At 46.3% G+C, this 22,435-nt stretch overlaps 2 protein-coding genes across 5 annotated transcripts; one reads left to right on the top strand and one right to left on the bottom strand.

Moving 5' to 3' along the window:
• Positions 1-411: 411 nt before the first annotated feature.
• Positions 412-4,623, bottom strand: ISG20L2 (interferon stimulated exonuclease gene 20 like 2). Its single transcript, XM_083167093.1, has 4 exons — positions 4,399-4,623; positions 3,008-3,900; positions 2,017-2,217; positions 412-615 (listed from the first exon to the last, which is right to left on the bottom strand). Exons 2-4 carry the CDS (start codon positions 3,779-3,781, stop codon positions 502-504), a joined length of 1,089 nt encoding a protein of 362 aa, XP_083023219.1. The 5' UTR covers positions 3,782-3,900; positions 4,399-4,623; the 3' UTR covers positions 412-501.
• On the top strand, positions 4,243-22,281 carry METTL25B (methyltransferase like 25B). 4 transcript variants are annotated; one of them, XM_083167090.1, is made up of 10 exons: positions 4,243-4,761; positions 9,059-9,205; positions 10,550-10,646; positions 11,033-11,154; positions 12,730-12,943; positions 14,279-14,341; positions 16,299-16,442; positions 17,515-18,284; positions 19,544-19,728; positions 22,068-22,281. In XM_083167090.1, exons 3-10 carry the CDS (start codon positions 10,551-10,553, stop codon positions 22,199-22,201), a joined length of 1,728 nt encoding a protein of 575 aa, XP_083023216.1. In that variant the 5' UTR covers positions 4,243-4,761; positions 9,059-9,205; position 10,550; the 3' UTR covers positions 22,202-22,281. The 4 variants fall into 4 exon arrangements, with proteins under 4 accessions (XP_083023216.1, XP_083023217.1, XP_083023215.1 ...); XM_083167091.1 differs by having other exon boundaries at positions 4,243-4,746; XM_083167089.1 differs by having other exon boundaries at positions 4,243-4,687.
• Positions 22,282-22,435: the final 154 nt, after the last annotated feature.

The raw sequence follows: 22,435 nt of genomic DNA on the forward strand, positions 1-22,435 counted from the left end.
TGGAACTCTCTTCCCAGAGAGGTGGTAACGGCTGGCTCATTAAATGCGTTCAAGGCAAAGTTGGACAAACATTTACTGGAGAAAAACATCCATGGGTACAAATAAGAAATATAATTTGTCTGTAAAATACCAGAACCTACCAAATCAGCAATGGATATCTATACCAGGTTGAACTAGATGGACGCAAGTCTTTTTTCAGCTTTACCTACTATGTAACTATGTAACTATTAAACAAGGAAAAAATGGTCAGAATGGGTAAGGTGATAGCTGCAGACATAATTGGGAGACCCGCTATCAATACTCTAAGAATAAGTGACATCAATGGGGCACGAGGTGTCACCCGCTTCCACCGTGTACAAGAAACGGTTACCTGTAAAACCTAAAGAAACAAAACAAACGCCATACAATAAGTAAATCCGCACGCATCTGATTTTTTTTTTTTATTTCAGAAAAGTGGAAGCAGTATAAAAGGAACAGCCTGCAGTAATAAACCTCTGGCCATCACTGCGGGACTCTGCCGGCTGCCAGGTCTCTCTCGAAATCGGCCTCTACTATCCGGTACAGTTCCATGGTGGTCTTCGCATCTTCTACGGAGGAATGGCCAGCCTTGCCGGTCTACACGTGAACAAAGAATACTGAATTTCATGTTGAACTGCGGCAAACAATGCGACTCACCAGTGCCCTAAGCAATGCGTCCACATGCAAATTGCGCAAGTTTCCCCTGCAGCTCCCATCTGTATTCACATTTACTTGGGGAAAAAAGTTAAATTTTTACAATACTTGACCTCAGTGAAATTTACAAATGTTACAGGACTAGATGGACTTATGCATACAAAGCAGTAAGCCCCTTGTGTTGTACATTTATTGTGAAATTAATACTTACAATTGTATCCCCTCAAGGAAAAATGACGCTTAAAGAATTCATAACTGCCTGAAGCCGTATCACCGGCAGGCATCATGGCAGATCATCAAATGCAGCAATGGGGCACATTTGTCCCTTTCACTGGTACACATGGTCTTTAAATAACACCCCATAGTACAGCTTAGCTCCATGAGTGCTCCTGCTGTAACGGAATATCCCAACAATGTCACTGTGACATCACTAGGGATTTCCCCAGGTAGGCGGGTTATTGCTTGGCATCACTGAGTCAAATGGCCAAATGAGGTATTGCTATTATACTGAGGCAGAACAAACAGACTGCGACTGAAGTTACTAAAAGGATCTAGTATACATGGATCTATTGTGCCCCTTTCAAAGCAAGGTCACACCTGCAACCTAAATCCGGCGCTTTTACATTAAAACCAGGTTTAACCCTTCTTCTAACGCAGGTCAAATTACCGGGTTGTTTGACCTGGGTTAAAAGCTGTGGTGCTTTCACACCGCACCTTGACCCGGGTCCGAGGAGTGGTGGGAAAGGGTATTCGAGAGAAAATAAAGCAAAACCATTGCAATCTCTGATGATCCCTGAAAATCTCTGACCATTTATTTTCTTTTTAATGTGTGCAATTTTTGGGCACTATTCCACTGTGAATTGAAGACCAATAAAATTCTATTTAAATATTTTTAGTAAAAAGAAACACGTGTAAATCCTGGAAAACCACTGTGTCGGATTACTTGGTTGGGTAGAATGCTTTATACGCACAGACCTAGCCATAGAGGTGTCAGCCACTTCCTGGTGAAGGTTTTGCCTACACCGAGTCGGTCCACTGTCTAATGATCCCGATATATAGCTGCAAACGGTTCTGTCCTGCAGGGTTATTAGCCGATGATATATTACCAGATAAAATAACCATGCCCTTTACACTTACCACAATGAAGGATGGCACAAGAACTACACAGTAGTCAGGCAAATTCATACACCCGTACAATCAGAGACCTCTATAACTCTCATTCATATTGCTGTTCTAGGATGACTGGGACTACTGATGGCGGGACAGTTTTACCAGCGCCATGATAAATGTGTAAATCATCCCAGGAGGTCACAATGTCATGGCAGGTGGGTGCTGCAGCGTTACCTGGATGTTTTTATGTAGCAGCGCCTTGGCCAGACGTTTGAGAGATGCGATTTCCTTCTCCTGGAAGCCGGCCTTGCGGTTCAGCAGCGCGATCTTCGATGTATCTCGCGTCATCTCCTTGGGGTGGAAGTACCCGATGGCCTTGTAGTCGTTCTGGATGGCGTGACCGATCACTATCTTGCCATTGAGGATTTTTAAGATCTGTGGGATCAAATGATAGAGTTTTTGAACTTCCTTCTGAAAGCAGCTCATAGAAAGTAACTACAAACCAGACAATAGCACATAAGTAGACTTATAGAAGACTGTATAATTGAACCTTTCGATCACCTCTATTAATCAGGTATACCCACCTACTAAGGTCACCGATGACCATCTTACTGCTAAAGCCATTGTCCACATCTCCACCCCCATTCTGACAGGCCTACTCGATGCCTTTGAGCATTATGCTGATGACACAAACCTTCTTTCCTCCCCTGGCCTCTCTCTCCCTCGTTTCTCGATGGTCTCTCCTCCAGTCTCTCTACCACCCCATATGTCCCACCTACATTACTGTAACCTCCTCCTCTCTGACCTCACTCAGGGCAGATGTACGAATCAGTGATAAGAGATGAGAAGTGAGCCAGAAGTGGCCCAAAGCAACCAATCAGCAATGAAGTAACATCTATCATTTGCATAATATAAAATAATACAGAGCAGCTGATTGGTTGCCATGGGGCACTTCTCCTCCCTTATCCCTGCTTCATACATCTATCCCTCTATCTATCATTTTTCTTTCTAATCTCTTCATCAGCCTCAACAGCTTCCTATCCAATCAGAACTTCCGGATTCCAAGGTGTGGAGGGAAAGAGGTATTATTTGTTCTTAAGTTATATTCCAGTCCCTGTCCCTTCATCATATCACTATGGGAGAAATTTTCCATTTTCCAATCATCTTCTGTTATGTATCTAGAACGGTCTATAAAAATAACAGAAGGCAATTGGCAAAACCTCACCTCTTTTTGTGCCACGGCAAATGGAGTAGCGTTCATCAGGTGCTCTCTCCTTATTCCGCTCCACCTGGTCCGGTAATCGGTGACAGGATTAGCCGGTTTTATGTACTTGTCGAACACCACGTCCCCCTGGTAGTTCACAATGCTGCACCGAGCCAGGTCGCTGTTCCGTCCCTTGATTCCAGTGCCCACCATTTCGCAGTCGATGGCGACCATTTTGTAACTGGACACAGAGGGAGCTGGTGGTATGCCGCTCTCAAACTCACTCAGCAGGTTTGGGATCGGCCCCTGATGGAAAATCTTCAAAGGCTTTTTGGTGTCGTAGTGACGGCCGTTAGCGGCATTTGGTCCCGATGGTCCTTGGCGCTTGAATGGTGGCACTTTTGAAGTATGAGGGGCCACACGAGGATGGTTTGGAGCAGAGTTAATGCTGACACTGATAGTGCCGGACTGGCACGGTGCCCCCATGGATACAGTCCGATGATTCGTAGCAGACTCTCCATGCCGTTGGGAATTCTTCGGGTGGAATGCACTGTTGGCCGCCCTTCCGGTGCTACCATCCGGAGGACCCTTTTTTTTATGCCGATCCCAAGATTGCAACTGGTGACTTGGGTTCCAGTTCTGCGGCTTGTGTGGCAACTGCTTCTGTTTCAGGAAACCCTTATTTTCCAAGTACCTCCTCCGTTTAATAAAGCGCTGGTGTTTGCTGTTTCCTTCATCGGCCCGTCCGCTAGGATGACTAGAAGACCAGTCCAGGTTTAAAACAAGGTCAGCCATGACGGGTTACACCAGCTTCCAATCACATGAGAAGAAATAGGTCAACATGTGTGCAAGTCCAGATATTAAGACACACACAGGCAATATCCCTGAGCTGGAAAATGAGGCAACGTCATCACCTAGAAAAGAAAAAACATCAGTATTAATTGTCAAGGGTCATAGATCCCTATTAACACAGATTCTACCTACTCTGACCTGTCATTTTCCAGGTCGCTAGGGAGTGCTGCAATTGCTGCCTAATCCCCCCTACACCCATGGCCACAAACATGTACCATCTAGATACCCCTCTATTTCCCTATAGATTGCAAGCCTGCGAGCAGGGCCCTCACACCTTTTTTTTTTTTATTACTGTCTTGTTCCCAACTGTTAAGTGCCTTATAATCTTTAAGGGGAACGTTCTATTTTCCTGGATATACTCCCCTAGGTGGCGCTGTTGTGAATGCTGCCTGAATAATATTGTCCCTTTAAAAGAGAAACATTACGGGGGATAGGGGGGGCACACTGCTGTTCATGGCAAGGGGACAGACTGCTGCACATATTCTAAAAGGAGTTGGATAGGGGGCACACTGTTGATGGTGGGTGGGTAGGTATAGTATCACCCACATGACGAGACTTACCGCTGGAGCAGCACGGAGCTCTCTCCCCCCGATGACCCAGGCTCAGTACGAGGTGCCGGGTACACAGCAGCGAGCCGCAGCCGCCTACTCTCCCCGCAGTATAGCTCCGGTTACCGTGACAGCAGACTCGGGGGAGCGGATCCAAAACAACAGCCCCGGTGCGAAGCGGAAACAGCTGAACAGCTTCTAGGAAGAGCAATGGCGGCGCCCGGGAGGAAGAGGAGTGACGTCACATCCGCCGTTAGCAGCAGCACCAGGGGTACACTACTACACTGCTGACCGGGCTCCGGTACGGCTGCTGTACACCGGGGTTACCACACCGCCGGCTCACTGCACCCCGTGTCAGGGGTAACTAGACAGGAGGTGGGGGAGACACCGGAGGGAGAAAGTGCTAGATGCCATACACATGGAAAGAGAGCGAGAGAGATACAGTATAAGATGAGAGATTTACAGTTTAAGGGGTGGGGAGAGAGATACAGTATAGGAGATGGGGGGATACAGTAGAAGAGATGGGGGGAGAGGGATACAGTAAAAGATGAGGAGAGAGGAGTACAAGAGATGGCCGAGAGAGATACAGTATAAGAGATGGGGGAGAGAGATACAGTATAAGGGATGGGGGTAGAGATACAGTATGAGAGAGAGATACAGTAAGAGACGTGGAGAGAGAGACAATATGAGAGATATACAGTGTAAGAGATGGGGGGAGAGTTAAAGTATGAGATGTAGAGAGAGACAGTATATTATAATACACAGAGAGAGATACAGTTTAAGAGGGAGTGAGCTACAGTTTAAGAGATGGGGGAGAGATATACAGTATAAGATGAGAGATACAGTATAAGATGAGGAGAGAGATCAGTATAAGAGATGGTCGAGAGAGATACAATATAAGAGATGGGGGGATACATTATGAGATGGGGAGAGAGATACAATATAAGATGAGAAATACAGTATAAGAGATGCAGAGAGAGATACAGTATAAGAGATGGGGAGATATACAGTATAAGAGATGGAGAGATACAGTATAAGAGATGGAGAGAGAGATACAGTATAAGAGATGGAGAGAGAGATACAGTATAAGAGATGGAGAGAGATGCAATATAAGATGAGACAGATAAAGTATAAGGGATGGTGGGAGAGAAATACAGTATAAGAGATGCAGAGAGAGAGATACAGTATAAGAGATGGGGGAGAGATACAGTATAAGAGATGGAGAGAGGTGCAATATAAGATGAGACAGATAAAGTATAAGAGATGGTGGGAGAGAAATACAGTATAAGAGATGGAGAGAGAGACAGTATGAGACATGGGGACATAGACAATATGAGATATGGGGAGAGAGATACAGTATGAGAGATACAGTAAGAGATGGGGAGAGATACAGTATGAGATGGAGAGAGATAAAAAGTATAAGAGATGAGAAATACTGTATAAGAGAGCAAGAGATATAGTATAATACGCAGAGAGCTACAGTATAAGAGATGGGGAGAGATACAGTATGAGATGGTTAGAGAGATACCATATAGGGGGCGAGCGATACAGTATGAGAGGAGGAGAGAGATACAGCACTGGCTTTCCTGCTAGATCGCGGGACTTTTCCTATAAAAAAATAGGAAAAGCCTTGCACAGCATTGCGGGGTGCAACGCAGGTGTACAGCTATGTGTGCTGAGCAATCGTGCTCAGCATGGAGGACAGGTCACCCCATGTGTATGGGGCTATATGAGATTCATGATAAGGGAAGAGGAGCAGGAGGGGATGGGATAATAGATGACGGGATGCAGTTAAAATCCCGACAGTCGGGATCCCGACACTTTCTCCCTCCGTGGGTGTCCACGACACCCCTGGAGGGAGAATAAATTAGTGTGCCGAGCGTAGCGAGGCATCAGGCCCTCTGCGTGGCGAGCGCAGCGAGCCCGCAAGGGGGGGCGATCCACGTCCCCCCTTGTCGGGATTTCGGCGGTCGGGATTTTGAACGCCGGGATCTCGACCGCCGGGACGACAGAGAGATATGGGATAATAGGGATGACAGAGAGATATGGGATAGTAGATGAGGACAGAGAGATATGGGATAACAGGGACGACAGAGAGATATGGGATAATAGGGATGACAGAGAGATATGGGATAATAGGGATGACCGAGAGATATGGGATAATAGGGATGACAGAGAGATATGGGATAATAGGGATGACAGAGAGATATGGGATAGTAGATGAGGACAGAGAGATATGGGATAACAGGGACGACAGAGAGATATGGGATAACAGGGACGACAGAGAGATATGGGATAATAGGGATGACAGAGAGATATGGGATAATAGGGATGACAGAGAGATATGGGATAATAGGGATGACAGAGAGATATGGGATAATAGGGATGACAGAGAGATATGGGATAGTAGATGAGGACAGAGATATGGGATAACAGGGACAACAGAGAAATATGGGATAGTAGATGAGGACAGAGAGATATGGGATAACAGGGACGACAGAGAGATATGGGATAATAGGGATGACAGAGAGATATGGGATAGTAGATGAGGACAGAGAGATATGGGATAACAGGGACGACAGAGAGATATGGGATAATAGGGATGACAGAGAGATATGGGATAGTAGATGAGGACAGAGAGATATGGGATAACAGGGACGACAGAGATATGGGATAACAGGGACGACAGAGAGATATGGGATAATAGGGATGACAGAGAGATATGGGATAATAGGGATGACAGAGATATGGGGTAATAGGGATGACAGAGAGATATGGTATAGTAGATGAGGACAGAGAGATATGGGATAACAGGGACGACAGAGAGATATGGGATAATAGGGATGACAGAGAGATATGGGATAATAGGGATGACAGAGATATGGGGTAATAGGGATGACAGAGAGATATGGGATAGTAGATGAGGACAGAGAGATATGGGATAATAGGGATGACAGAGAGATATGGGATAACAGGGACGACAGAGAGATATGGGATAATAGGGATGACAGAGAGATATGGGATAATAGGGATGACAGAGAGATATGGGATAGTAGATGAGGACAGAGAGATGAGATAATAGATGACGACAGAGAGATATGGGATAATAGGGATGACAGAGAGATATGGGATAGTAGATGAGGACAGAGAGATATGGGATAATAGGGATGACAGAGAGATATGGGATAGTAGATGAGGACAGAGAGATATGGGATAATAGGGATGACAGAGAGATATGGTATAGTAGATAACGACAGAGGGGGTTATTCTAGTTCACTCTTTCTGACAAAATCCTTCTTAGATGGACAAAACCATGTGCACTGCAGGTGGGGCAGATGTAACATGTGCAGAGAGAATTAGATTTGGGTGGGGTTTTTCTTCAAAGTGAGATCTATATAGCAGTGTAAACATAAAGCAGCCAGTATTTACCCTGCACAGAAACAAAATAACTCAACCAAATCTAATTCTCTCTGCACATTTTACATCTGCCCCCCTGCAGTGCACATGGTTTTGTCCATCTAAGAAGGATTTTGTCAGAAAGAGTGAAGTAGTATAAGGCTCAGAGAGAGATTGGATAATAGATGATGACAGAGACTGATGGCATAATAGGGACGACAGAGAGAAATGGGATAATAGGGACCACAGAGATGGGATAATAGGGACGACGGAGATGACGACAGAGAGATTTGGGATAATAGATGACGACAGAGAGAGATGCGATAATAGATGACGACAGAGAGAGATGAGATAATAGATGACGACAGAGAGATTTGGGATAATAGATGACGACAGAGAGAGATGCGATAATAGATGACGACAGAGAGATGGTATAATAGATGACGACAGAGAGGGATGCAGTGTAAATTCCGGCGGTCAGGATCCTGGCGTTCAAAATCCCGACACTTTCTCCCTCCGTGGGTGCGTGGCGAGCGCAGCGAGCCCGCAAGGGGGGGGGCGATCCGCGTCCCCCCCTTGTCGGGATTTCGGCGGTCGGGATTCCAGCGTCGGGATTTTGAACGCCGGGATCCCGACTGCCGGGATTTAATACTGAATCCGACAGAGAGATGGGATAAGGGATGGCGAGAGAGAGGGAGTGGATGAAAGATATGGGGTAAGAGAAGACGACATTGAGATGGTATAAGAGATGGAGAGAGTAATAAATGAGGAGAAGGTGCGGAAGACAGAGGGGAAAAAAATCCTAGAGACAACAACACAGTAATCATTCCATCACCCTGAACCTTGCAAAACCCATGCAGTTCCTTTTCCCTGCCTGGGGTGTCGCTGTCTGCTGTGCTGCTTCTAGTATAGTGTGCTCTGTATAGAGATACAGTCCACAATGTGATTGACACAACAGCTGACCGCAACACACCATGCAGGGAGAGGAACTGCACGAGTTTTGGGAGGTGCAGGGTGCTAGCAGCGGTCATGTGCTGCTTAGCAACCTGTTAAACGGTGCACGCCGGGCGAACAAACGCCGCCACCCCCACTGCCCAGCGAATCCCCTTGGAAGCATGCATCGCCACACCTGTGTTCATATTTTCTATCCGTTCTTATCTGTTATCTACAAGCAGTAAAGTCAAACTGTTAAAGCTCTAGATCAGCTGAATGTTATTACACAGCTTAATGTGTCCTTTTCTAGAATCTAATACCTGTACCATATTTATATTTATAGGTAAATAAAGGGATCATTGTGTGTCATAAGCGTTCGCTTCCACCAAGGTTTATGAGTAACAAGAGAACGTTACTGATGAGACCTACGAGACCAGCTGAGACCGGGCGCTCTCCTACCGCTATAGACCGAGGCTTTGCACGTGAGCGGGTAAGTTACAGGAGAGACCACGAATGTACAGTAACATTTACCGGCGCATACAGGAAGTAACTAGGAAAGGGATTCAGGACTGGCCAGCGCGGGTCACCCCCTCTTAAACATAGAAACATAGAATGTGACGGCAGATAAGAACCACTTGGCCCATCTAGTCTGCCCCTTTTTTAAACATGTTACCTCAAACCATATTTGATCCTTATTTTTTTGTAAGGATATCAATATGCTTATCCCAAGCATGTTTAAATTGTACTACTGTATTTGCGTCTACCACCTCTGATGGTGGGCTATTCCACTTATCTACTACTCTTTCTGTGAAGTAATTCTTCCTCACATTTCCCCTGAATCTTCCTCCCCCCAGTGTCAGTGCATGTCCTCGTGTTCTGTTGATTTTAAAATTGCCAATGCACAACATCAGACCCCCACAGGAAAAAAAATATTGCCCCCCACAGAAAATAACAAGCAAACCCATTGGCCCCCATGTGAAAAAACTATCACCCTGGTCCCCACAGGAAACAAAAATAAAATGCCCTCACATGAAAACAAGAGAACAGGGAATAACTGTTCAGTTGGTGGTGGTGGTGGTGGTGGCTGTAATCTAGCGAGACCATCTCAAGCTCTGTTGACACACATGGGGAAATCTTTCATGCCTGTCCTTATGCGCAGGTAAAGACCGTTATACGGGTGTATGAGAATGGGTCTGGGAGCCCCATTTTCTTGCTCTCTTTCCCGCAGTTTGTCCTGTTTGCCGGTGAGATATGGGTGCATTATCACTCCGAGAGGATAGATATATTAACTCATTATATAAATCCGGGACACACAATATTACATTGGAAATATAAAGTGGTGATGGGGGATAGAAGTAAAATAAAAATTAATTATAATGAAAATAGTTTTATGGGGTTTGTAATGTAGTTTGCAGTATAATTGCACAATGAAGGTGTTATTATTAATATCTTTATTTTATTGTGTGTAACTGTGTCGCCTCAATTCTCCCCTGTTCTTGTGGTTTTCATACTAATACATACCTGACAAGCTGAACGAAAAAGATGGTTGTTCTGCAATGCATCTTGGGTGATTTGCATGCCGCTTTCTCTGTAACCGAATACGGGTGATGCAGATTCCTACATACTCCAATGGCGACTTTGTGTGGCTGTAGTGTATAAACTCTGTTCTCTTTAAAGGCAATGGTCTTTAAAGGACCATTTCCAAAGTTTATTTTCAGTTTGAATTGTCTTTCCACTTATAGTTCAATGTGTGTGTGTATAATGGTTTCTTTATCATAGTTCCTATATACAATAATATATTTAACACTTTCTGATGATGATTATTTTTCTCTAGCATGTCCATCGAGCAGCTGAATCGGAATAAGCAGCTCGCCACGGATATTACACAAGTCCTTTCCCTCTATGGCTACATCCCAGATTCCTATATTATTGTAAGTAGCCCTCATAAACGCATGCGACAGGCTGGGTTATCCGTATGGGAAATATGTTGCGTACATCTTGTTACCGGTGCGTTTGATCCGGTGCCCACACTGGTTAAGAACCCATCTGAATAGTCCCTTCCTTAAAGTAATGATCCCCTCCCCCTTATATGTAGTGCTAGCTGTTACCGCAGCCTATAGCAAGTGCTCCTAATCCAACCGTAGCGATTGAGAGGGGTATTTATCAAAGCTCAGAGAGGTGTGCAATTGTGAGTGATAAAGTACTAGCCAGGTCAGCTTCTACTCAATTTACAGGCTGTGTTTAGGAAATAGAGATGTCCTGGTTAGACCATACCGCGGCTGACCTAAGCTGAAGTTTTGTTCTCTTGTGCTTTCAGGAGTTTTTCACTGACGACCTCTGGGGGTCGCTGCCAGGATCATGGGCAACGGTGCTGTCAGATCTGTCTGCGCCTCAGTTGGCTGACCAGCTGCTGTCTACGAGAAATGCAGAGGATGCTGGGTAAATCTATTGCAATAGTAATAATAATAGCCATTTACACTTATGTAAGGAAAATGAAAAATCTTAAAACTTCATGTTACCATTACATCCCAAACTTTTCTCTTCCTTAGTGCCGGTGGCACTGCATGCAAATGACAGAACTTTCTAGCAGTTAGGCTGAAGGAGACCAGACATTTAGCATGTATTGTGGTTAAATATTTAGCAGTTTTGTTAAATAACTGCAAAATAGAAATGTTCAAAAGTGTAAAGCATGAAGGGTAATGTTTGGCTTGATTTTAACCTGTGGTTTAACAAAGTGATATTTAGGATGGTTGAGCTGCTGTGACATCACTGCCCTCCTATCTATATGAAAAATCCAGATGGTGCATTTCTGTAACTAAGAACTGCAAGTCTGCCATTCACTCTGCCCACAGATAATCTGATTCTACTTCTTATTTATTTACCACCTTCTAGTAGTAATATATAGAATCAAACGGAGTCCACGTGAGTGATAAAGTATAAAAAAAAAGTCCCCAAATTTTTATTTTTTTCATGAAAAACTCATGTCGGCAATTCCCATGTTGACAATTTGCTTGTGTTACCTTTTGTCAGTGTTGGCCTAGTGCATGTCATTTTGGTGTCGAGTTATTGACTGTCTACCTAGATACTATAGACTAGATACTACAAAATACATGCAAAAGGGATACAAAGGGTAAGGAGGGCCCTTCTAATTAGAGAGCTTGTATTGTAATGGGCAGAGGGCACAGCTGAGGCATGAGGTGTAAGTGTGGCTCAGCATGGAGAATGGTATAGCTAGGAGGCTGCTAGTGTGGGTAATATAGGTGTGGGGGTGTACCAGCACGGGTTTTCTGGGAGTTCCTTGAATTGGCAATCTGTAGGAGTATATGATTGGTCCTTGCTAAAAAATTCATAGGTGATTTGTGGCGCAGGAGAAGTTGAGAGAGCTCAGTAGATTATATTGTCCGTTCTTGCACCCTGCACCTGTCATATACCGTGCAGTTCCTCTTACCTGCCTGGTCGCTGTCTGCACTGGTGCTTGTAGCACAGTCAGGTCTGCATCCCAGTGTTCAGATACAGGGGGCATTCTAATCTGCGGGCGGTGTTTGGTCCACACGCAACGCTGCAAAATTTACAGCGTTGCGCGTGGACCAGAAAAAGGTCCACAGACCAGAGGGTGCTAGAAGCACCAGAGCAGAGAGCGACACCCCAGATTGGAAAGAGGAACTGCATGGGTTATGGCAGGTGCAGGAGTCATTTAAACTTGGGTTGTGGAAGAAGTGGGGATCCAGTGTAGGAATTTGTAGTTTGGTGCGGCCACACCTGGCACTATGACATGCAATCCTGCTACTTCAGTGTGAGAGGATGCAAGAGGGAGACATTTCATTAGATATTTCAACCCTTATTTTCATTTATTCTCATTTTATTTTATGTTAATGCCAGTTCTTGCTTTTGTCAGAGACCGGTTATGGCAGAATGTGTTCCACACGACGGTTACTAGAACAGGGGGAATTGTCATTGTGTAATAGGCGGTGATACTGACCAAACCTTTTCCTGTGGCTGTCTGCTGTATTCCAGGTACACGTCAGTGTGGCCGCTCAGCCTGTTAGCGCTGAAGGTCACCGCCCGTTGCTTGGCTTTCCAAAGAATCCCGCGTCATGAAATCAGCAGCTCGGACCAGAAAAGACCGGACGAGTTCCGGACAAACCACTGCCAAAGCTCCTTATTGGGTCCGATGTTTCGAAAACATGTGAAGCCCAAAAAACAGCATGAAATCAGACAGCTTGGGAAGGTAAGGTTATAGATATGGCAGTTTCCAAGGGAATTGGTACAGGTCCTGTGTCCCGGCGCATCGACTTACCCCATCGTTCATTGATTTAGTTTTTCTAGAATAAGATATATTGGGGATTTCTCATTGTTGATGTTGGGGGAAACTGCTGTAGCTTGTGGGATAGAGAGAGCTAGTGCTACACAAGGAACAAATGAAGTAGAACAGATGTAACCGGTAGCCCCTCCCTCCTATGACGCTCCACTGGAAGGACCTCTGGTTGTGTGCCATAGAGTAAAGCACCTTTCTTGTTATACTACCAGTGGCGGAGGAGGGGGTGCTGCACAAATCAAAATTCAAATAGGGGAGCCACACCCACTGCTAATGAGTCAATTAGGAATGGCAGGGGGTGTGGCTCCTCTATTTGAATTTTGATTTGTGCTGCACCCCCCCCCCCTGGCTCCGCCACTTTATACCACTATAGGATTTATGGTACTTCTTTACTTTCACGGCGCCAGCATGGCGCCGCGCGTACTTCCGGGTTACGCTCGCCACTAATTAAGTTAAATAAACGGGGTTAACGCCATGCCAACATGGATAGTTCATACCCCCACTATCCATGTTGGCATGGAGTTGATTTTAATTAGCGTGGCGAGCGTAGCGAGCCACCGAGCCCGCAGCGTGGGCGAGCGAAGCGAGCCCCGCAAGGGGACTCTGACGCGCGGCGCCATGCTGGCGCCGTGAAAGTAAAGAAGTACCGGATTTATTGTCGTTTCAAGGATTACAATATTTTGTGCCCCCTATCGCATGCAAACTGCTGCTTATTAGCACCAGCTTTTCCCATATACAGCTGTATTTATTTGTTTAAGGCTTCTCCTGTGCAAATTGTATTATTTTATTTTTTTTACTAATATTATTCATATTATTATTTTAAGATGTTTTGTTGAAGTTATTTTTTTAACCAACAACAACAACAAAAAAAAGATACAATTTACCCAAGACAATAAACTTAACACATTCTTTAACATATGGCTCATCTGATAATTCAGTGATCTACGTATAAAGGTTTTTCCGTTTCCTGGTGACTTATGTCTGAAATACAGCACTTCTGCAACCTTTCTTAAGACCATCTATATTTAATAGCTTGCCTTGTTGTGGCCTTTGCTCATACACGTTCATTACTACAACCCTTAGGCAGCCAACGGATGCAGTAAAGCAGGTTTGTTCCACAGCATTCGGAAGTGCTATATTTTAACCAGAGAGCAGCATTGGAACTCTACTTGCCCAGTTCTGTTTCTGCCCTGCCTAAAACTCGAATATTAATTACTTGGCAGCTAATTCTCTTTTCTCCTTATGTAGTTGGTGAAAGCACTGAGTGACGCCACAAGCTGTGATCATGTGGTGGACATCGGCTCTGGGCAGGTATGACCCGTATTCTTATCACAAATAATGGGCCCCATACATCAGCAATCACAATTTATGGATTTTCAGATATTTTGGCCAGATAAATGGATTTTCAGATCTATCCGACTTTGCCCACACATTACAGATTTTTTCAGTGATCGGCAGATTTTTCCATCTAAAGATTGCATCTTCATATCTGGAAATTGCCCCAATCGATTGTCATTTCAGCTGTTCATAATGTAAATAGATGAAGAAAACTAATTGGGAATGCCCACACATCTAAAAAAGATCTGCAGATAATACCAGATTATTAAACATGTTTAAAAACCTGATTAAGCAATCGATTGGCGATTGTGATTGGGATTGCCAAAAGGGGGAGCCCACACATCTAAAATTAATTGTGGCAATCATCTCCATATCTGAAAATTGTCACAATTAATTGCTGATGTATGGGGCCCTTAACTCTGGCATATTTTATAACATACCTCACAGGCAATGCGACCCTTATTGAATTGACCACACTTCTGATTCTGGTTCACTCGCAAAAGCAAATTTTCTCTCTAATGGACAAAACCATGCTGCACTGCAGGGGGTAGATGTAGCATGTGCAGAGAGAGTTAAGGCCCCCATACACTATGCGATTTTCGGCCGATTCCATCAGATTTCGGCCCTTTGGGCCGATAAATCGGGTGAAATCGGCCCAAAATCGCATGTGTTTGACATCTGATCTGATGCGTGGTCCCGTGCGCATCGGATCGGATCACGGCGTCAGACCTACAGAATATAAGATATATCGGAATCTGAGCCATCATGGGTGCTTTTTAGCACCCACGATGTTCAGATCCGATATATCTTTATATACAGCCCCCCTTACTAGCAGCGCCCCCCCCATTGATGGCTTCCGGCGGAGGTAGTGCAGGCGGGGATTGGCTGAGAGCTCAGCCAATCAGCGGCCGCCCGGTCTTTTGAATAGGATGTCTTCCTATTCTCCCGCCGCGCCGACGGTCTCTGCTCTGCGACGCCTGCGGTCCCCGCCTGCACTACCTCAATGCGCAGGGGTGTTGTGGGGCGCTGCTAGTAAGACAGGGGGGCGCTGCGGGGGACACAGAGTTGGCAGTAACAGAGCCGGGCAGGAAAAGCTGTCAGCGCTGGGAAAAAAAGCCCATACAATGAATGGGCAGCCTGTGATTGGCTGAGCGCTCTCTCAGCCAGTCAGCAATTGGCTGAGAGAGCGCGCAGCCAATCACAAGCTGCCCATTCATTGTATGGGCTTTTTTTCCAGCACTGACAGCTCCCGCCTCCCCCTGCCCGGCTCTGTCACTGTCCCCCGCAGCGTCCCCTGCACGCTGCCTTAGCAGCGCCCCCCACCAGCAGCCCTGTTCTGCAGCCTCCCCCTGCTCCCCAGGTTTACATGTGATAAATCGAGACGATTTATCACATGTAAAAAATGGCACATCAAGTGCCAAATCTTATCAAGCTCCCCCGGGGAGCTGCCTGGGAAGCTCAGGGGGAAGTCGGGGGGCGACTTGTCCTCAGAACAAGTCGCCCTAGTGTATGGGGGCCTTTAGATTTAGGTGGGATGTGTTCAAACTGATACCTATATTGCAAAAAGCAGCCAGTATTTACCCTACACAGAAACAAAATACTCACCCAAATCAAACTCTCTCTGCACATGTAACATCTGCCCCACCTGCAGTGCAGCATGGTTTTGTCCATTAGAGATAGTATTTGCTTTTGCGAATGAACCAGAATCAGGCCCCTAGTCCATGTAATCTGCTACTCCAGTGCTACCTGAAACGCCTGCATTTGTAAGCGACCCAGAATCTCCCTACTGTGAGCCCTGGAGCATCATGGGAATAAACCTTGTCCATCCTGACAGACCCTCTCGGTTTTATTGCACACTTATATCAATGTTCTTGTTTAAGCTCTGTGTCGGCACACTGTACGCGCTGTTGTTTATTCGTTTTATGTTTAGGGTCACCTGTCGAGGGTCTTATCCTTTGGCCATGGGCTCTGTGTGACGGCTGTGGAAGCTGACCAGAACCTGGCGTCCTCTGCGGCCAAGTTTGACCAGGATTTAATGTACATGACCAGGAAAGAAAGAATCCGATCCAGAAAGGTATAGCTTCCTCTCATCACAGGGGAGGATGTATGCAAGATGTAAACCTAAGTCCCCTGCTAATACCGAAACCTAACCTTTCACCCCCCAGCCTAACCTGCATGGGGTCCTGAGGACCAGCCCTGCATACTTCTGATTGGGATGCCGACATTCAGCATTCTCATCAATGTCGGATACCGGTGCGGGGCTTGTGGTGGTATTCAGAAAGCCGGCGTTGGTATTCTGGCTGCCAGCATCCCATCCTTCGGGAAATTACCGGCATCCCCGCACAATGATCGTTCCTGGACCGTACTGGAACTCTCTCTCTGTTGCTCTATTTAGGTTAATGCTATTCCCGCAACATGCTTCAACCAGTGATGCATTGTAGAGTGATAAACAGCCAGCCAATCATACCTGTCATTTTTCAAACCCAGCCTATAACATGGCAGGTAGGAGCTGATTGGCTGGCTGTTGATCACTTTCCGTTTTATCACTTTTTGAAGCTTGAAACATTTGCCCTAAATGAGGTTAGATGGGAAACTGGGCTGACAAGTGACAGGATATCATACATATTGCAGCAAGGGGAATGTATTAGCACACAGGTTCTCAAACTTGGTCCTCAGGACCCCACACAGTGCATGTTTTGCAGGTCTCCTCACAGAATCACAAGTGAAGTAATTAGCTCCACCTGTGGATCTGGCCCATGGCAATCAATCAGATTATACTTATTAATTTAGCGCCTTCTAGAAGATTATAGATAGAATCTGATTGGTTGCTATGGGCAAAGTCCCATCTTCAATAGAACTCCCATTTTAGTACATTTACCCCATGTTTTTGCCCTTACAAACCCGCAGCTGAATGCAGACACCCAGACTGAAAACGGATTCCCAACCAATCCTCTCTATAAATCTCATATGTTCTTTGTATTTAATGTTGGAAATATAATATTCAACCTATCAATACCACCAACACGTGTGTCATGACGTCAACTTGAATATAATCTGGTTTCTCTCGGTTACGGCGCATTTCTGCTGATTGCACCATGATAAGTACGTTACCTCATAAAAATCATTGTTTTATGTTTTTTCCTTAGAGTAATGATTCTGAAGCTATGACCCTCCCACCGAATCCTCCCCGGCACATATCGGCGTTTGTGGACCCTCAAGCATCATGGGAAGATTTTCTGAGACAGTTAGGTGGCTGTGGGGTGGAGACACAACCACAAGCCAAAGGAGGAAACAAGATGGCTGCCGGTAGCAGGACGACAGCCCCGAACTTGTGTATTTCCCACGTATGTGCAGCAGAAGAGCTTGCGTCTGATAAACCAGTGAACGCACACGCGCGCCCTAATATCTGCTCAGGTGACTGCGCAGGGTGTTCGTGTCATGGCGGTGCCTCTTCTGGACAGTGCCACTTCTCTCCTATGAATACATTTGTATTAACAGGACTCCATGCGTGTGGAGACCTAAGTGTAGCCATGTTACGCCACTTTGCCAGGTGTCCCACTATTGTGGGCATCACGTCCGTTGCTTGTTGTTACATGAAGTTAACCACACTTGAGGAGCCGCAACCGCCGGGTGTCCTGGGTAATTCACATGCGGCTAGCTCAAACCTACAGGAGTATGGCTACCCTATGAGCTCCTGGGTGGCCGGGCTCCCAGGGCACAAGCTGTCCTACAAAGCTAGGGAGGTGGCGTGCCATGCCATAGAGGATTATATGGAACGTCTTAAAGGTGACAGCGACATCTTAAGAACTCATTGCTACAGAGCTGTGCTGGAAACTGTCATCCGAGGTATAGATCCCACCATGAAACGCGTCGGTGTCCAGACAATCAAAAAGGCTCACATGCTTCCCTTCAAGGAGTAAGTATGAGTATAAAACATGGGGGGGGGGGGTTTCTGCTGTCTGTGTGTAGCCCAGGACTTACTCTGTGGCTGCGAAAGAAACAATCGGATTGGGACCGGAGCTGACATTCGCCTTCCCCTAAAAAACGTACCCCCCCCCAAACGCCGACTTCCTGTCAATCAACTTGCAAATGGCCATCGATTAAAAAATATGCTTTATTTTATCACAAGACGGCCTTGCGCATGTGTACTACGAGCTGTACGCATCGATAATCGCCCGGCCTGCAAATTGGCAGACATATGATCAGTTCTGAATAACCCCCACAGTCGGACATTTTATTGTGATAAACTAGGAGTTCTGAAATTGTGTTTTCTACCAGAAGGCCTTGAAAATTGTTGATTATTTTAAAGTGAATTCAGTTAAAGGATAGTTTTTTTAAATGATTTAAATATTTAATTGGAAAGCACAGCGCTGAGGTCATGGGTTAAATTCCCACCATGGCCCTATCTGTGCGGAGTTTGTATGTTCTCCCCGTGCTTGCGTGGGTTTCCTCCGGGTACTCTGGTTTCCTCCCACAATCCAAAAATATACTGGAAGGCTAATTGGCTTCCAACAAAATTAACCCTAGAATGACTGTGTGCGCGTGTACATGTGGTAGGGAATATAGATTGTAAGCTCCACTGGGGCAGGGACTGATGTAAATGTTCAAATATTCTCTGTAAAGCGCTGCGGAATGTGTGCGCTGTATAAGAAACTGATAATAAATAAGTAATAATAAATAGTGGCATAATACCTTTCCCATCCACAGTGTCTCGAAAAACTGTGGCAAGGCATGATGGGACTTGTAGTTTCACAACCATATTTTGGACATGCCTGCCCTACGGGCAGACCTTGGACAGATTCTGTCTTCAGTTATAGAACACACCCCAACGTGTCAGCCAGGTCTCCTGTAAAGGGCAGGTGCCAGCCTCACAGACCCGAACACCCCTATATTGTCTACGGCTAACTACAGCCACACACCCCTGTTATTGATAGACAAGCATCTGATGATGCACAAGCCATAGAGCCAGGACACAGAATTTAGTTCTGTCCATGACCCTCCTGCATAGCCCTGCCCCTTAGCTCTCATTGGCTCATTAGCCCCCTTGTTTTATAAATTCTCCAATTCGTAAATGCTCATGTAATGTGAGTGTTCCAGGATGCAGGCGCTGTCTGGTAGTTACATGCTCTATATGTGAAGTGACACATTGTATAATGCATTGCTTTCCTCCCGCAGATACGCCAAGCTAGGACTAGAGCGTATTGGCTTGGATCCCAACACCGCCATGGATGAGACGTCAGTAGAACACATGCTGTCCCAGCAGCGGAACGTGGTGGCATTCTTCAGCCTGGCCTTACTGCTGGCACCTCTAGTGGAGACTCTTATGCTACTGGACAGGATGATCTTCCTACAGGAGCGTGGTCAGTGCTGGGGGCGGGGGCGCACTCTGCGTGGGAACAGGAAAAGTGTGTCGAGGGCAGCACTAATCGCAGGCTCATGTCGAAAGGTGTCAACATTGACACAAAAAGACTCATAATCAACCTTTGTATATGTCAATCTTTTCCATGTCGACTTTTACCTGTGTCGACTTGTCTATGTCGATCCTTTGATCCACAGTCAGATCATACTGTAGCCTATCGACACTTCTGCGGCTGCCAGTACTCAGATAAAGGCCCGGCCGCCGGTACACAGGGAGGGATTGGCTCATGCTGGGAGGGAACACCCCTTACACCACTGAGGCTGCCCAGTGCTCAGATACAGGCCCGGCCACCGGTACACAGGGAGGGATTGGCTCATGCTGGGAGGGAACACCCCTTACACCACTGAGGCTGCCCAGTGCTCAGATACAGGCCCGGCCACCAGTACACAGGGAGGGATTGGATCATGCTGGGAGGGAACACCCCTTACACCACTGAGGCTGCCCAGTGCTCAGATACAGGCCCGGCTGCCGGTACACAGGGAGGGATTGGCTCATGCTGGGAGGGAACACCCCTTACACCACTGAGGCTGCCCAGTGCTCAGATACAGGCCCGGCTGCCGGTACACAGGGAGGGATTGGCTCATGCTGGGAGGGAACACCCCTTACACCACTGAGGCTGCCCAGTGCTCAGATACAGGCCCGGCCACCGGTACACAGGGAGGGATTGGCTCATGCTGGGAGGGAACACCCCTTACACCACTGAGGCTGCCCAGTGCTCAGATACAGGCCCGGCCGCCGGTACACAGGGAGGGGATTGGCTCACGTTGGGAGGGAACACCCCTTACACCACTGAGGCTGCCCAGTGCTCAGATACAGGCCCGGCCGCCGGTACACAGGGAGGGGATTGGCTCACGTTGGGAGGGAACAACCCTTACACCACTGAGGCTGCCCAGTGCTCAGATACAGGCCCGGCCGCTGGTACACAGGGAGGAGATTGGCTCACGTTGGGAGGGAACACCCCTTACACCACTGAGGCTGCCCAGTGCTCAGATACAGGCCCGGCTGCCGGTACACAGGGAGGGATTGGCTCATGCTGGGAGGGAACACCCCTTACACCACTGAGGCTGCCCAGTGCTCAGATACAGGCCCGGCCGCCGGTACACAGGGAGGGGATTGGCTCACGTTGGGAGGGAACACCCCTTACACCACTGAGGCTGCCCAGTGCTCAGATACAGGCCCGGCCGCCGGTACACAGGGAGGGGATTGGCTCACGTTGGGAGGGAACGCCCTTTGAGAAAATTGTGATAAGTTAAACAAACAATTTAACCATCAGATTATTATATATGATGCACATAAGGGGTTTCCATTTCTCCATTTGATCACTTTTGAAGCTTAGTGCATGTGGCCCTTAACCCTGGTGTGGTACCTTAAAAATAGTTACGGAGGGTAAAAGGATTAGATCCTTTTTATATAGGATTTGCGCTAAGGGGTGAAAGCAGCCTGATTTTGGGGGTTAGTTGGATAGATGTGTTGTGGAATGCACAACGTTTAATCAAGTGCTAGGAGGGGTAGGGTGGTAGAGGAGAGGTGTAGAGAAGTAGAGCGAGATGATAATAAATGAAGATAATAAATAAGTATAGAATGACAATTAGAATAGAATAAAATAAATTGAATGAGCAATTGAATGTTTACACTCATTGTAGGAGTAAGTTGAAGAAGTCCAGGTTAGTAGGAGGCTATTCTTGCTTACCCTGTACTATCTGATAGCTGTGCTGCTTGCCGCGGCTTTTGCAAAACTTACGGCGGGAATCCGGAGCTTTAGCTGGTGACGTCACCTGCCGTCTTCTTCGTTTGCGTCTTAGCGGGGCTGGCTGGGCTTGTTCTCCTCTTTGTCTGGGTGCTTAAAGGTCCATGTGTCCCCATGGTAAAACATTGACTAAACATATCACCAGATTAAACACTGTTTATTACAATGATTTGTTTTTGTCCAAATGATATTGCACAACACTTCATGTGTGAGTTTAAGAAGTAAAATAACATATAAAACATGGAAGGTACTATGGGGTCCGTTTGAACCCAAACACAAATAAAAGTAAATAGAAAATAAACAGAAAGGCACAAAAACTAGCGACCGTGTGCCACATTCTTAGGAAGTGCTTACGGGAAAATACGTGAAAGGCAAGGTCACTACTCGTGATAGTTTCAAAGAGGAGTGGGCTCAGATGGACCCCATGGTACCACACCAGGGTTAATGAGCTAAAGACTGAGGCCCTTTGGGCAGTGGGTGATCTCCTGTATGACTCCTTCCCTCTCTCTCTCTCTCTCTCTCTCTCCTTACAGGATTCCATTGCGATGTGATCCCTCTGTTCAAACCTCAGTTCTCGCCAAGGAATCTGGTTCTTGTGGCAGCTAAGGCGCCTTCGTCTGCAGGGGATATATTGGAGGGCATTGCAGCCAGGGACCCGGGAATATAACCTAGGAAAAGACCACACATTCGTTGTATTCGTACGTTTCTATTTATTCTAAAAATAAAGGTTTACGTTTTTGATATAAAGCATTGACATCTTGATTGTGTAAGAGTTATTACTGCTAAGTATCACTTATATGTTTACAAGTTCTTAGAAAACTAGATATGTAGGATTCTACATAGTCAATGTGCCGCATCTGTTCTGTTATCAGCCTTTTCCTGCAGTCGGAAACAGCAAGAG

This window comes from Crinia signifera, chromosome 12 (genome assembly GCF_055691185.1).
Source record: "Crinia signifera chromosome 12, ASM5569118v1, whole genome shotgun sequence".
NCBI lineage: Eukaryota > Metazoa > Chordata > Amphibia > Anura > Myobatrachidae > Crinia > Crinia signifera.